The sequence below is a fragment of the Crocodylus porosus genome, unplaced genomic scaffold, assembly GCF_001723895.1.
Source record: "Crocodylus porosus isolate Cpor-Errol unplaced genomic scaffold, CroPor_comp1, whole genome shotgun sequence".
Lineage (NCBI taxonomy): Eukaryota > Metazoa > Chordata > Crocodylia > Crocodylidae > Crocodylus > Crocodylus porosus.
The window spans coordinates 4,212,822-4,228,071 of record NW_017728940.1 but is presented as its reverse complement, the minus strand read 5'-3'; the positions used below and the strand labels follow the sequence as shown (position 1 = coordinate 4,228,071).

The 15,250-nt window shown below is 48.4% G+C and overlaps 1 protein-coding gene across 3 annotated transcripts in view; it reads left to right on the top strand.

Annotated features, from left to right (window-relative positions):
* The window catches only part of NKAIN1 (Sodium/potassium transporting ATPase interacting 1), a 219,365-nt gene extending 206,209 nt beyond the window's left edge, over positions 1 to 13,156 (top strand). For 2 of the 3 annotated variants that reach the window (XM_019548027.1, XM_019548026.1), the window contains one exon: positions 6,083 to 13,156. In XM_019548027.1, coding sequence (XP_019403572.1) covers positions 6,083 to 6,092 — 10 coding nt within the window. In that variant the 3' untranslated portion in view covers positions 6,093 to 13,156. The remainder of the gene's footprint in view (positions 1 to 6,082) is intronic. The other variant, XM_019548025.1, reaches the window with a different exon arrangement.
* Positions 13,157 to 15,250: the final 2,094 nt, after the last annotated feature.

Genomic DNA, 15,250 nt, shown 5'->3' with positions numbered 1-15,250 from the left:
TGGGCCCCCCACTTCAGGAGGGATGTGGACACGCTTGAGAGAGTCCAGAGGAGAGCAACCTGTATGGTCAAAGGCCAAGAGAGCAAGCCTTACAAGGAGAGGCTGAAGGGCATGGGACTCTTCAGCCTGGAGAAGAGAAGGCTCAGAGGAGACTTGGTGGCAGCCTATAATTATATAAGGTGGGGGGGGGATCCACCAGGGGAGACTTGGTGGCAGCCTATAATTATATAAGGTGGGGGGGGGATCCACCAGGACCTGGGAGAACAGTTGCTCACCAAGGCTTCCCAAGGGATAACGAGGTCTAAACTTCTGGAAGGCTGATTTAGACTGGACATAAAGAAAAACCAGCACCTACTCTGGACTCATTGAAAAGGTGTTTGAATGCTTATTTTGCTGGGATCATTTGACCCCAACAGACTTCCTGCCTATGGCATGGAGCTGGACTTGATGATCTTGCGAGGTCCCTTCTAGCCCCTAATGTCTATGAGTCTATGAGGAGCAAGGTGAAAAATCTCAGGAGGGAGCAACGGTCATGGCCAGTCTGGATGGTGAAGGAGATTGGCCAGAGAGTGACTGGAGCTGAGAGCATGCAGCTGGGGTCTTGCCTGCCGCTGCCTGTCATATCCTGTTTGATATCCCAGCTCCTGCCACATTGGATGAGACCATCCATCCAGTCTTTTTAATCTGTCCCGCTCCCTGCTGTGGATCATAGCATTGATCCAACCCATCTGGCTTCTTGCCTTTAGCTTTAGCCAAGCCCTGTTGCTTCTAGGGAAGCCATGCGCCACCCCTCATTAATGCCCCCAGCTGGCTTTGCAAAGCGGCACAGAGATGGATGAGATGGGACACCCTTTGTGACCCCTCCAGGGGGGACACACTGGTGCTCTAAAGCTTTAGATTTGATAACTCCAAACTCCGAGGGCTGCACATGCCTCTTGGAGATGCTATGCCCTGTCACCAGCCTGCATTTGGTGAGCTTCCTAGTGGTATAGTTTACCATCCTATGAGTACATTCAGTGTATTAGATAATGCCCAGAACAAAGGGCAGCTGCAGTGGACAAGCAAACTGGTATCCCATGATTGTACCTTGAAAAACATATTTCCTGGGGAGAGGGTCTGTCTTGTAGCCCTGCTCTGCAAAGCAATAGGCCCTGATCCTCTTATGTGCATCTTGTAAAGCTGTGGCAGCTGCTGCAGTCCGGCTCCCTGGGGTGCACCCAGCAGTATGGAAGAACAGGCGGACGAGCTGGGGGTCATGGCTGTGATGCGCCTGTCGCTTTAACGAGACTGTTGTGGTTCCCTGGGCAGATGCAACACATGAAAGTTACGATCCTCACTTAATTCACTTTCTGCCGAGCAGGTCTGGCAAATTGAGTCCCCATGGATTATTAAGGCAAAATGAATCTGGGGAGAACCCGCAGGCAAACAGAGGCTACCTTAATAGCCTGTGAAATTAAAGCTTCTTATGTAGTTACCAATTAGCTGTAATTGGATTAAAGGCGCAGTGCAGGAGGGTTTCCAACCAGAGCCTTAGAGAAATAAAGATACCACCTTTGCCCCGCTGCCTTGTCCATCCTGCCCTCGCTCCTGCTATCCTCAGGCCTTTTCCCACAATGACTCCCAGGAATTATCCTGTCCCTCAGTCAGGGCCCATCTGTAGCAGCTCCTGAGGGGCCGGCAGGGTGGCACACGTGACCTGATCAGCAGTCTCAGACCCTGCGGTACCTGCTTGTCCTGTTCCTGCCCTCCTAGAAGCCAGTAGCTTCTCTGCTGCATATTCTGGGGTTCATCAGTGGGTGCCTGGAGTGTGAAATAGAGGAGCAGTCTGTCCCGGGTGCCAGACAAGCACCTGCTTTGCTTCTCCCCTGAGCTGGCTGAGCCTCTTATTCTTCATGCACGCGTACAGCCCCACCTACTCCCCAACTCGCTCACTCACAAACCCCCCACCCCAGCTCACCAGTCTCCTCATGCCAGTGGGCACAGGACCCACACAGGACAGGTTTTCAAGAAGCACCACACATTGGGAGCTGAACTCATGCGTGTAGTTGGGCTGTACCACCCCCTTGTTCTAACAGAAGTAATTTCCCCCCTCTCGAGCTGTGGGGTAGGTGTGCATTTGTGTAACGTGTCTCTGTGTATATGTATGTGAAGGGAGGCTGCATGGGTGTTGTCTTGTCCATAGTAGGCATGAGACTGTTTCTGAGTGACTCGTGTGCAGTCCGCATTTGAATGTGCGTTAACGTGGGCTGAAGGAGAAAATATGTGTTTCTTGAGATGCATCTATTATATTTCATGATCTTCATGCTTGCATGCAGAAAGAAGCACTCCCCTTAATACACACACATGCGCGCGCGCGCACGCACACACACACAGACACACACAGACACACACACACTACCCTGCTGTTGTGGGCAGTGTAGGGATATCTGTTGTGATTCATGGTGGAATTTGCTGAAAGAAGTTACAGAACAGCATTTCATGGTCAGAGCCAAAGGCACTGACAGGAGTGAGTGTACGATGAAATGACCTTTCAATCCATTTATCAAAGTGCCGACAGGACCTGTTTCCAGGCAGGTAAAGCCATAATAAAAAATGGAGCAAACAAAGTTGTTCTGCAGCCAAAGCCTTTTAAATAAGTAAATACAGGGATCATTTCCACCTGCTTACTAGGGTAAACTGGGCTTTGATGAACCTTTCCCCACTTTTTCCCCATCTGCCTCCACAGTGCACACACCCTCTTTCCTAACAAGAACCGTTTCTGCAGAGAGAGCAGCTCACTGCTGCTCTCAAAGCTCTGTCTATGGTAGCCTGTGAGCTAGGTAAGCATCACAACCTTTGCATCATACAGATGGAAAAAACAAATACATTAGGGCACAAGTGTCTGGGGCCCTCATACTACCTGATATCTACTACAGTAAATACCTGGCCCAAGGTCAGTGGCAAGACCAGAAGGAGCACCTAGAAGCCTTGCTTCTAAGTTATTTTAAGCTGGAGCAGGATGCTGCAGGAATAATCTAACGCACAGTAAAGCGTTGCCATCTACACATGAACGGGACTTTCTGTGCAGTAAATGAAGCTAATTGGCAGTTTGCTAGTACCAAGAAATACAGGTACTAGATTAGCTGTGCATTAACTACTGCATAGTAGTGCACATGTAGACACTGACTGGAAGCAATTTGCTCCTGATCACCTTGGCAGCAGGGGGCCACGGGGAGGGGAGAGGAGGTGGGGACGTGGCGTGTCCACAGCTCTGGTGTGGAGCTTGGGATCACAGCCCAACTCAGAAGCACTGGCTTGGGACGATGCCCCATGGCCAAATAATAGCAGTGTCATGAGCTCTCCCTGTTTTTTTTGCTGTGGGGACAGGGGAGCTCTCTGTCCCTGCAGCACCAGGCCAGGAACAGAGAGCTTTCCCATGCCCTCACCCCTGCTACTGCCCACGCAGTATGCTTCAGTCAGCTCCCACTCCCTGCCTGTGCCTGGGGGAAGCCGGGGATTGAGAAGCGCTGGGACTAGGGGGAACTGCAGGGGGTAAGCAGTGCTGGGAGTAGGGGGAGTCACAGGGTGGGAAGCAGCACCAGGACCACTGGCTTACCTCCCTGTGGCTCCTCTCAGTCCCAGCACTAGGGCTGTGCAAATGTTGTCAGCTGTTTCAATTTGATGCTGTTTCAACTTGTTTCGAGCTCGAAACAGTGAAATCAAAATGAAATGAAATGAAAGGGTTCAAGCAGCCTCAAAACAAAATGAGGGCACTCAAAACATTTCAAAAGTTTTGAAACATTTCAAGTTTCAAAGCTGAGCTTGCTTGCAGCTAAAGAGAAATGAAGGAGAGGGGAAGAGCAGGGAAGGACTGCTCTGACATTGACATGTGTAGCTGGCCAGTGACTGTGATCTTGCCCTGAGGTCCCTTCCAATCCCAGTGCTCTGGGGGAGGGATGGAAAAACTGCATAAAAGCACTGTTTGAACTGAGCTTTCTTTGTGCCTTCACACTTACAAGTGACACAAGTTTTGCTCTGAACAGTTTGAGGTGCAGTTTCCAGAAACTCCTGTACCTATCTCCTTGAAACTTGGCAGGCTTCATGGCCTCAGCAGGGGCCACCATCCCTGCAGTTTTCACCCCCCTGTGCCTTAACACACACACAACATGAGTTTTGATTTCAAGACTTTGAGGTAGAGTTTCCCAGAACCCCTTGTACCTTTCTCCTTGAAATGTGACAGACTTCATGGCCTCAGAAGGGGCTACTATCTCTGCAAGTTTCATCTGAAGCAGACAGGAAATGGCAAAGTTATAGGCAGTTTCATGCTTCCCCATTATAGCCTATCGGCAAAACGTTGAAACAGTGTTGAAATGAAACGGAACAGCGGTTTTGAAATTAAATGAAACTCAAAACAAAACACTGTCCTGTTGAAACGGCAAAATGAAAGTTGAAACAAAAAGTTGCCATTTTGCACAGCCCTACTGCTCACCCCTCCAGTTCACCCTAAGCCAGCATTGCTCAGCCAGGATCCTGAGCTCCACATGGCTGGGAGTTGTGCCCTGGTCTGGGACAGCTCCCCAGCCCGCACTGCTGCCCAGAGCCCAGGCCTGACCCCCACGCCCTCTGCCACTAGGGGAGCCCGGAGCTCCCTCTGGCTGCTGCAGGGAGGCAGAGTAGGACAAAGGGGCAGGAGCAGCCCTGAACTCAACTGCTCCTGTTGGGAGCAAATTTGCTTCTGATGTGGGTGAATGTGTAGACACATTCCTGGGCACAGTTTACTGCACCTTATTCTATTGTGCAGTAACCTTAAGGTTCACTAATTGCACATGTAGACATAGCCAGACTTCTGTAAAATGGAGATGATAGCACTTCTCCTCTCAGGGGTGTGTAAGGGGAAAGTCTGTGAGGGGCTTGGATGCTAGCAGGGCGTGTATCTCTGTATCCAGAGTAGAAGCCCTGGGCCCCTGCAGAGATCTGTGCATCTTCCAGGAGCAGGTTACAATTTTACGACCTTGATTCCTTGTTCCATTGCTAGGAATCTGCTGGAAGCTGGTGCCATGTTGTGCTGAGTTCAGCTCTAGCCCAGCCCAGAGTAGAGATACCCACACGCTGTGCCACCTCATGCAGATAGTAGTTGTCAGCAATATGGCTCTCCGTGATGTAATATACCCTTTGTCTTAACACAGCTTACAAAGAAACAGCTCTTCCCATTCACCCATACCAGTTTGCTGAACCTCTTTGATTTACTCAAGAGCTGACTGTGTGTATCCTCCCTCACAAACTCATTTCTCCTTGTGCCAGGCCTCAGAGTGATGTGTGTGGATCCAGCAGCTGCAGATTAAGTGGCACAAGGGACAGTCAAAGGACAGGAGTGACAAGCTCAAATAACTTTTGCAACCCACTTGAAATGTGTGCGTCACATAGAGAATAACTGCCTGCATCTGCTCCCTGCTAGCAGAGCCCCTCCTTATGCTCAGATGTTAGAAGTCTGTGCTCTGGTACTAAGTCCCACTCTGCTGCAGCGAACCATCCCTGGCTTCTAATCCACAGGCACGGACCACAACGGGCCTGTGTAGCCCAGGAGGCTCTAGACTATTTGGTCAAGGAATTGGTTTGGCAGTAGGCAGCACAGAGGATGGAGCTGGGAGCAGCCCTCACATGAGCAGCAGCAGCTCGGCGACTGAACCTTGTGTCCTTGACTGTGACCCTCCCAGATCCAGGGAAGGAATGGGATAGGTCTCACAGTGACTGAGGCCTGGGGAGCAGCAACTCCCTTCCCTCTACCTTCTCCCTGCCTGGAACAGAAGCTCTTTGGGGCAGGCAGGGACTGTCTCAAGCTGTGTTCTTGCACCAATACTGCGTGGGGCTGTTGAGGTGTTACTGAGGTCTAAGCAGCCGTGGGGCCTTTCCCATGTCAGTGAGGGAGAAGAGCTCAGACCTGTGCGTCTGCTTAGTTCCCCGGCCCATCTAGTCGGGGACCTCACCCTGGTCTGTGTCAAACACTAAGAGCACCCGAAGCCCTGTCTGGTTAGGACGTCTCTAGGGGCATTGGTGGCAGTCCTGGACATTTCCCTAACGCTGCACCTGTGGTTTGTTCACCTAGGTCCGGGTAACTCCTCATTTCCTGGAATCTGCCCCCTCTTGGACCTTCGTGGGAGCATGAGGTGGCAGGATGCCCCAAATGACAGCGAACTGTTCTGAAAGCAACAACGAGACCCCGCCGAAGATGGGCGCAGCCCGAGGACTGCACCGAGCCAGCACCCTGGGTTCATCTTGGTTTCCTTTTATGTTCCTTCTGGGCAGTCACACAGTTTTCAGGCACTTGCTGTGACACCAGAAAAAGACACACACATGAACACACGCATACCCGCGTGTCCCACAAACCATCCCACCCAGCTTGAGGGACCAAAAGAGGTATAACAACTCCACCTGCTGGCCAGCGTTCAAATACCACCAGTAGCTTTAACTCCAAGGTGAGGACAGGAGCCAGACAATAGTATTTCCAGGCGGATGGTGAGAAGGTTTGTTCCAAGGAAGAGCTTTATTCAGCAGCGTCTTGATAGGAGTCCTTTGTCATCCAACTGAAAAGTTATGTCAGCTGTTCTATTCTGAACCCCTGGTGCAATGGCTTTGCAGTACGAAAGGGGAGTTTCAGTAGCTAGCATGAAATAGAAATTAATGCATCAAGTATCTGGGATTAAGGCAGAGTGAACCATGCAAGATGAGGGTAGGTAGGATCTCAAATGACTCTTTTCTTCTTTTTTATTTCTGCCGCGTTTGTATGTGATTAGCGTGACCCTTTTCAGTTTAGATGAGTACCAGTTGGAAAGGCAATGTATGGGGGGCTCGGCAGCCAATTATTCTGCACTTAATGAACTTGGTACTGGGGAGAAAACGACACGCTGCCAAGCAGTTGGCCAGCTGGATGAGCTAATTGCTCCTCACTTTCTCAAAACGGCCACCACGTGGCTTGCAACCCCAAAACACAGCCAGCAGCTACAGTGTTGCCAATTCTCACAACTGTATCACGAGTATTGGGATGTTTGGTTAGTGTCTTAATGTTCCAGCTTCTGTAATCAAAAGATTGCAGGAAAATCTCAGCTCCCATTTAAAAAAGGAGGAAAAAAATAAAAGAAAGATGTTTCTAATCCTCTGGATGGTAGATAAAAAGCTTGGAAGCATGAAGCAAGCGTGATCTGCTGTTTCATAAAGCAGCTGGCAAAGAAGGAACCCCAAAACTATTATTTTATTTAAAGAAAACAAACTTCATATGATTTTTAAGCCAGTCTCATGATCCTGGGGGACTTAACACATGGTTTTTTGAATACTTGAGTCTGGCAATACTGATGAGCTGCTTCCTATACAGCTATTTAGGGCTTTTTAAAATAGTATAATGAATGTTTTTATTTTAAGTGCCTGAATATAATTTTACCCAGCGCAGTCTGTCCATCCAAGGATAACGTTTTTTTTTCCCCAAAGAAGGAGGAAATTCCAAACAGAACAAAACAACCCACAGCCCAGCCCTGCCTGCGTTACAGTAACGATAACCATCATAATAGTGAGGAAACCAAGGTCAATGCTGTGCCTTTAGCTAATGCCGCTGGGCCTTTTGCACAGTATGATGTGAGTGCACAAGATGCTGGATGCTTAGGAAATGTGCTGGATGGACAATCACAAAGTCCCCTGTATATTCATGGACAACACGGCCAGTGCGCCTCCTGCCCTGCTGCAGCCAGTGTATCCCACTGCCAGTAGGCATAGATGCCCTGTAGTAGGGAGCTGGCTTGTCTGTCTCCAAGGCTAACCTGGCTTCTGGGTTGAGATTACAAACCCATGGGACAGGCAGGGTTTGTCTATAGATGGAGTTGTCCTTGATTCCTGCTTAATCCCATGTGTACACACACTTATTCCAGAATAAGTGAGCCTTGTTCCACTGGGTATGCAAAGGTACTTTTACTCCAGAATTAGAGTCCCTGCGCATGGAGCTGATCAGGATGTCATAGTTAATCTCCAAACCAGAATCCCAGATCCAAAGAACCCCAAACTGTGGAGAAGCTCAGACCCCTTCTGTGTGAAGAATTTAGGAGAAGGAGTAGGGAGGTGCAGAAGTCAGGGGCAGAATACAAGCAGGGAAGAGGTGAAGTGAGCCTAGAAACCACGCAGTCTGCTAAGTGGAGACCAGACACAAAGGGTCTTATCCTTGAGGGGTTGCTTCTTCCCTCAGTGCCTTACCTTCTTGTGGCACGTCGGGGACTTGAACAATCACCCAGCTTAGGAAAGTGATTTGAGTTGCATAGCTAAATAGCACCACGTATGCGATACCGGTGAATAAAATGCTAGTGAGACACTCGGAACATAAGGCCAGGTGTCAGTGGAGAAGCAAATGGCTTCATTAAGTCAGCAGGAAAGAAGCCTCCAGCCTCCATCCTGTCCTGTGCACTGGCTGTTGGTGCCACAGCAGGGGCTTTTCTAATGCAGCAAGAACGGCGTGGTGGCTCCCACAACTGGGCTTCCCTGCTGCATAATCACCTCTTCCTCATCTCGTCACTGGTATGAAAGGAAGAAAAGAGGGCCCAGAGCTTTCTGGTGCCTTTTGTAATCACTGCCTAGTCCTCATCACCAAGGCTGTGTCCATGCTAGCAAAACTAGGAGCCGTCATTCCACACCGGCAGTACCAGAGAGCGGGCTCAGGTGTTCCTTCCTCTTTGCTGTCTAAGATGCCCTTCCTTGTGCTCTGACCTGCTCCATCTACCCACACTAATGTTCTCCATCCTGTCCCAGCAGCTCCTGCACAGATGCTTCCCCATGTTGACAGGGAAATAACAATGAGGGAGTTGTCTCTGAGTGTCACATACCAGCAACGAATCTGTCATGCTCAGCGAACTGATTGTGCCAAAACTGTGGGCCAAGTTCTCTTCCACCTATTAGGTAAGTAAGCAAACTTGGGCATCTAAGTGCAATGCTGTTCCACCCTGCTCAAGTCCTTGAAATAATATTAATACAAGAGGTGGGCAGGTCCTCCTCCTCCTTGCTGCTTTTTTGTGACTCAGTCTTCAGGGTCAGACAATGGCGTGTTACAAAAGTAGATGCACTGATGGATATTTAGAGACTTGAACAGCAGGGAAGAGAATCTCACTTCGATGCCTAAATTCACATGGGCCTCTATTAGGTGGAACAGAAGCTGGCCTTATTTCTTTCCACTCACCAGCTGCAATCCTTAGTATAAATTTATTCTTTTCAGTAGAGCTCTGCAAACTTTTTTTCAATGAATAATAAATTTGCTGAAACATGCAGTTTCAGGGGCACTGAAATTATTCGGGAATTCAGCTTGAATTTGGCACAGAGTTTCCAGTCCAAAACAAAAAGGGGGGAGGGCGGGAGGCAGGGGAAGAAACTTAAAAAAAAGTGGGGGGTCAGCCTGAACTGAATTTTTTTCCCCCTCAGTTCAGTGACCAGACTTTAAAATCTATTATTCACACAGCTGTCTCCTGAACACTGCTGAGGTCAGCCTGGATGGAAGGAGAATTACATTTGATTTCTTTTTAACATGCTCCTTCTCCAAGACTGAGATCCTTTTGCATTAAGTTTCCCAAGGAGTGATTTTTGCTTTTTTAGAGCTGCATGACTGGAAAGCCAAAACCAGGGGCTTAGAAAGGAAAAACTGACTGAGCCTGAAGTCCTCCTGCCCGCACAGAGGCACTGGCGTAACAGCATGGGGTGCTGAAAATGTTACAAACGTTTGAGCTGACCTTGCTCAACCCGCTTAAAAGAGACCCTGCCATGCAGGTCAGGCCCCAGATTTGCCCAGCTTTAAAATTCACCAGGGAAATATCTCTGCATTCCAGATATCACCAGGCCACTGAGAAGCTAAGACAAGAAACAACTGCCAGGCTTGTGAGGCAAGTCACAAAGAAGGCCAGGCACGCTGTCCCCATGGGTGACTCATGGCAGGTTCAGCAGTAAGTTTGAGAAGAATCAGGGCACCCCACTAAGCAGAGCCAGGCTGACCTGGGTGAGGGTGTCGAACAGGGAAGTAATTGATACAGCCAGAAGAATCAAGTTCATTTCAGGACAAATGCAAGGAAATCTCTTTTTCCTGCATGGAAAGCGACCTGTCCCTGCAGCTGCACCAAGACCCCCATGCCAGGGGCTCACAGAGCCAGGTCTGTGGTCTGCAAGGAAAGGGATTCCCTCGTCCTGTTTCTCAACAACAGAGAACAAGTCCGAGGCTCTTTGCAAATGATTGGGAAAAGCTGTATGATGCAGCATCCCTCCAGGAGGCTCACTCCGAGTGCTCCTCTCAAGTCACACTGGGGAAGAGCTCCAGCGAAGCCGCCCATGGCACACTTTCTTCTAGGTCACAGGCAGGGTCCCCAGGGGGAAGCCACTGCCTGGAACGTGCCTACAGGTGTCTGCAGCCCAGGCCCAGATCTGTAGTCAGTGCTGATGAGCAGGGACTGGAGAAAGCTGGGAACCACCTGGGAACAGAGAAGGGATATGTGGTGGACCTTTGCTATTCATTATTCTTTTGGAAACTTTGCCAGCAGCCCTCAGTCTTGTCCCATTTCCCTCCCTTGGCCAGCTTCCATTTCAAGAAACATCTGTCCAAAACAAGCCCAGCTTCCTTAAGCATGTTTTTCTTTGTAAATTCAAGGACTTTCTTTCATGAAAGTGCAAGTCCAGTGACTCAAGCAGCTGTGCCAATTCAACCAGGTACTAAGCATTCAACAGTCCCTGCTGGCACCTGCCCAGCCATGGGTGTCCAGAGGCTACAGCCAAAAGATGAACCATGTGGGTGTGGGAAAGGCAAGGGGAAGGGTAGGGGCTCCCACTCCACAGGGGTGCTGTGTACAGCACTAGGCACACAGCTCTAAGTCCTACCCATACCCAGGCAGGACTAACAGGACAGCTCAGTTCTGCTGCCGGCTTTCGGTGGAAACTCCTGCCTGGATCTGGCTGCCATATGAGGAAAGCCAATTTGCAGCAAATGGCTTCCTGTAAAAAAAAACCTGCAGCTGATGCAAATTGCCCAACAACCCATGCTGGATCCTGGTGCATCTCCCACAGCAAAAGAAATGTCCAGCTTAACCACCCATTCCCAGATCCCCCAAGTGGTACAGAAAGCTTCCCCTGAAGCCACTGCTTCTTGCCTCCCTTCAGCTGGTAGGACTCACTGTGACAGTATTAGCATAGGGTGCTGCACTGCAGAGCCAGATGAGGGGTGGGAGGAAGGGAAATGTGGAAAGAGCCTGCTGTCAGAGGTTTTATTTATTAATTGTGCAATGGCTAGCTGCTTAGCGTGGCAGGGCTGAAGAAACAGAATGGCTTGGCTGGGGTAATATTCCTCTTGCTAGAGAAGGAAACAGCCAAGGGTGAAGTTACACATTACACTTAGAGCACACTAAATCTGTGGAGTGTTAAGCAGTGTTAAAATGAGAAAGTGCTGTGAACAGTTGCACATTAAGGGTCAATCCCGTTTCTTCCCTCCATAGCTCTGACTTGCCGCTACGGGGCTGGCAAGGAGAGGCATGGCTAGAAGCCAGGACACCTTGGCTAGTCTATTCCTACTCCGGGGAAGTCGGGAAGGGGACTGGGAGTGCTGCAGATTGCTGGTTTGTCTCTGTGGAGCAGACTGAAGTTCCCCTAACAGAAGCTAGGTAGCAAGGCCCAGAATTAACCCTTGCCTGAAGTGGCATCATTTTCAGACTCTCAGAGGGCACTTAGCCTGAGTTAACAAGCTTCATTGATCAGACGCTCACATTTTAAGTGCCCTTAGTATGGCCTAAGTATAATTTCACCTCCAGCGGCAACAAAGGTGAGACTGCTGGACACAGAGAGATGCTCTGGTTCCCTCTGGGTGCTGGCAAGGCCTGGCCTGTCATGCAGTGCAGCAAGGCAAGAGCTGGCTCTGAACCTTCTCCCCACACTGCCAACCCCTTGCTGCAGCAGGACGGGGGACATGCCCCTCCTACCCAGCAGAGTTCAAACCTTTTCAGGCAATAATTTTGAGTCAAAACAGCTGTTTTCTAGTAAATGAATGAAGTCTTTTCCATGGACCCACCTCCCTGTGATGCCAGGGAAAGGCACCCAGATGCTTAGACTGCAATACATGCCCCCCACCCCCGCAACAAGTCAAAGACAGAGTGAGGTGACTGAGCCCTCAGGGGCAGCAATAGGCACATTCAGCCTCCTCGGCCTTGCAGCTGTGCTTCTGCTGCATTGTTCATTTCTTTCCTTCCCCCAGACCTACCCTGAGACCGAGCAGAGCACTGGGGACCAGGTCCACACTGATGTGTAGGTGTCTGAGTCCTACTGGGGTACCTCATGACCTCTGTGGATCTTGCCACTAGGCTCCAGTTCGGGAGAGCCCCGTTGGCATGGCAGACAGCACTCAACACAGGCTTCACATTAAATTCATGTGAAGCACATCATTCAAGTGAAATATGTGCATTTCTGAATTGGGAGTTTAAGTGCATGCTTAACTCCCCACACTGAGGAGCCAAAGCAGATCTTCATATGCTCACAGGGTGCTTGAGTTGAAAGTTTGGCTCAGACACTGTGCTACATTGGGACTTGAAGTAGGGATGTGACCTTCTCCTACATCAGCAACCACATAGAAACTTCCTGGAGGACTGGCTGGATTAGAAACCACCTGATGCAGAAGAGGACATGAATCCGGTCATCTCACCACTGATCTGCTGACAGGAGACCAAGACTGTACCCTAATTGAGGGCAAGAGCCCTGTACTCTTGGCACGTGGTACAGCCAAGACCAACGGCTTTATTCCCTGCTTAAGAAATGGACTAAAACATGGAGGAAGCATTATTCCAGGTTTCAGTGTAAACCTATAAAAAGAACAGAACTCAGCCTCCTACCTGATTTACCATCCACGTGAGGATTTATCTAAGGAAGAAAAATCTGTTGTCATTTAAAATTTGGTAGAAAGAAAGCCCGCTCCCTTCTCCCTCTTTTTAAACTTGACAGATATAGGCACTGGTGCTTTGAGATCTTTTTTCAGTTGGTTTGTTTTTATAAGACTGTATTTGTAATGTGAAATGAGGATTTCTTTTCTATTCTGTAATTATAAAAGTCGAAGAAGTTTCATCCAATGGCTGTTTTGGTTTTGTGTATTTTCATTTCTTGTGCAGTTGAATCGATTAAAAAATGTTGGGTTTTTTGCTTTTTTTTTTTCTTTAAGAAAATGCTGCATTCTCTTACTGCTGAGCTAAAGATGGGCCTTTAAGGAAGGGCTCATCCATCTTTTTGTCCTATGTCATTGAGCAGTTCCTTTTAAAGAGACTAAAAAGAGACTTGTAATCACCTCCTGGAACTTCAAGCTGCCATAGCCAATTTATTACCTTTCCCTGCTGTATGTCAACCCAGGTAATTTTGTCCTCTGTAGTATTTAGATCTGAATCATTCCCCCCCTCGCTAAACAAAAACCAACTTCTTCAGAAATCAATGGTCTCAACTCCCAGTGGTCCAGCTGCAGGAAATTTGAGAAATTATAACTTAAAGGATTTTTAGAAGCACTTAACTATGTGTTTAACTTAAAGTGCTTGCAATACCCCCATGAAAGCCAACGTTAAAAGAAGCCCCATAAGAGTCATAGGCTTAAAGTCTTCCCTGGATCATGGTTATATAAGCAAGTGCTTCTGAGAATCAGCAGAAAGGATGTCTGCAGTGGAAAGGCCAGTGAACCTACATTCCTACAGAGATTACAACAGGGGTGGGCAAAATATGAGCCATGGGCCATATCCTATGTAGTAATTGCTGCTACTGCAGGGGACTTAGACTCTGTGGCTAAGTACAGGCAGTCAAAAAATCCAAGGCTGAATCGATTCAATCGCTGCAGGTTAATCTAAGCTGCATAGTTGGAACCAATAAGCAAGTGAACAGGCATTCATTTTTTATTCCAGAAACGCAGCCACATGCCTACAGTGGGCTAGGCCAGAAGTTGAGGGGCACTAGAGCAGGCCTCTCTGCTTGGCTGGAGAAGGCAACTTGGGACAAGGCTAGCCTACCCACCCTGCAGGGGAAGGTTCACAGGAGCAGTACAAAGCATTCTGGGATACTGGGGTTACCGTGCGTTAACTTGAATCTGGAGGGGGATCTGGGACAGAAGTTGAATAAATTGGTTTACCCTGAATCAGTTAAGTCTGATACTACATCCAACCAGATTTATCTTAAACTGGTTTTGGCTATTTTGAAATCAGTTTATGTGCACTGAACTTATTTTGTGTTACAGATTTTAGGTGGTTTCTCATCGCTTATTCCAGTTTGTGTGTAATTTCTGTCCCTGCCTGTGTGTTAAGTGCTGTGCAAACAGTTTGGGGTGGGAGAGGGCATCTACAGAAGTTCACTGGCAAAAGTCTGTATAGTATAGAGACAGATCTACTTATTAGAAATAAAACTTCATTAGAGCATTATCATTATAGAAAGAATCCTTGACAATTAAATAGCTTCTAAGTTGAAAGTTAACGGGATTCAAGATTAAGTGTTAAATTTCAAGGTGGGGAAAAAAAATCAGAATTAATACTTCCCCAAAAAGACAAGGAGAAAGGGAGATAGAGAGGATTTACTGAAGTATTTGACTGGATTATGTCTTTTATCCTGACCATCTCCCTAATAAGCTATCAGTGAATATTCTTCAAATTTCCCCAACAGCTCCATGCTTCAATGGAAGCTATATTTTTGAATATAGGATCTGAATTTATGTGGCCTGGCAGTTGGGTCTTCCCATGCATATACAGTGTATAACTGAATGAGAACCAGACTAGAACCTCTTGTGGTCTGTATCAATAGATATGATCTTGCAGTGAAGAACAGAGATGAAAGTAGTACCCAGCAAGCTATAGACTGCAAACCTAGTTGCACTGTACGACTAGAGGCAGGCATTACACATAACCCAGCTTAAGTGTTCAGAAACCGATTTAAACCTGTAACAGAACAGACATTTAGTGCACATAAACCAGTCTGAACATGGCCGAAACTGGTTTGAGATAAGCCTGGTTGAATGTAGTATCAGACTTAACTGATTTGGCTCAAACTGGTTTATGCAATGTCCGTCCAGACTCCTTCCTGATTTAACTTAAACCAGAGTCCTCCAGCATCCCAGATGCTTTGCAGCCCTGGGCAGGGCTGGACTGGCCCCTCCCCTCTGCTCCCTGGCTGGAGCTCCAGCAGAGATAGCAGGCACAGTTGCATTTGCCTGTCTTCCCTGTGCCCCACCGCCCCTTCCTTGCTCAAGCAGGGATTACCCCTCCCCTCT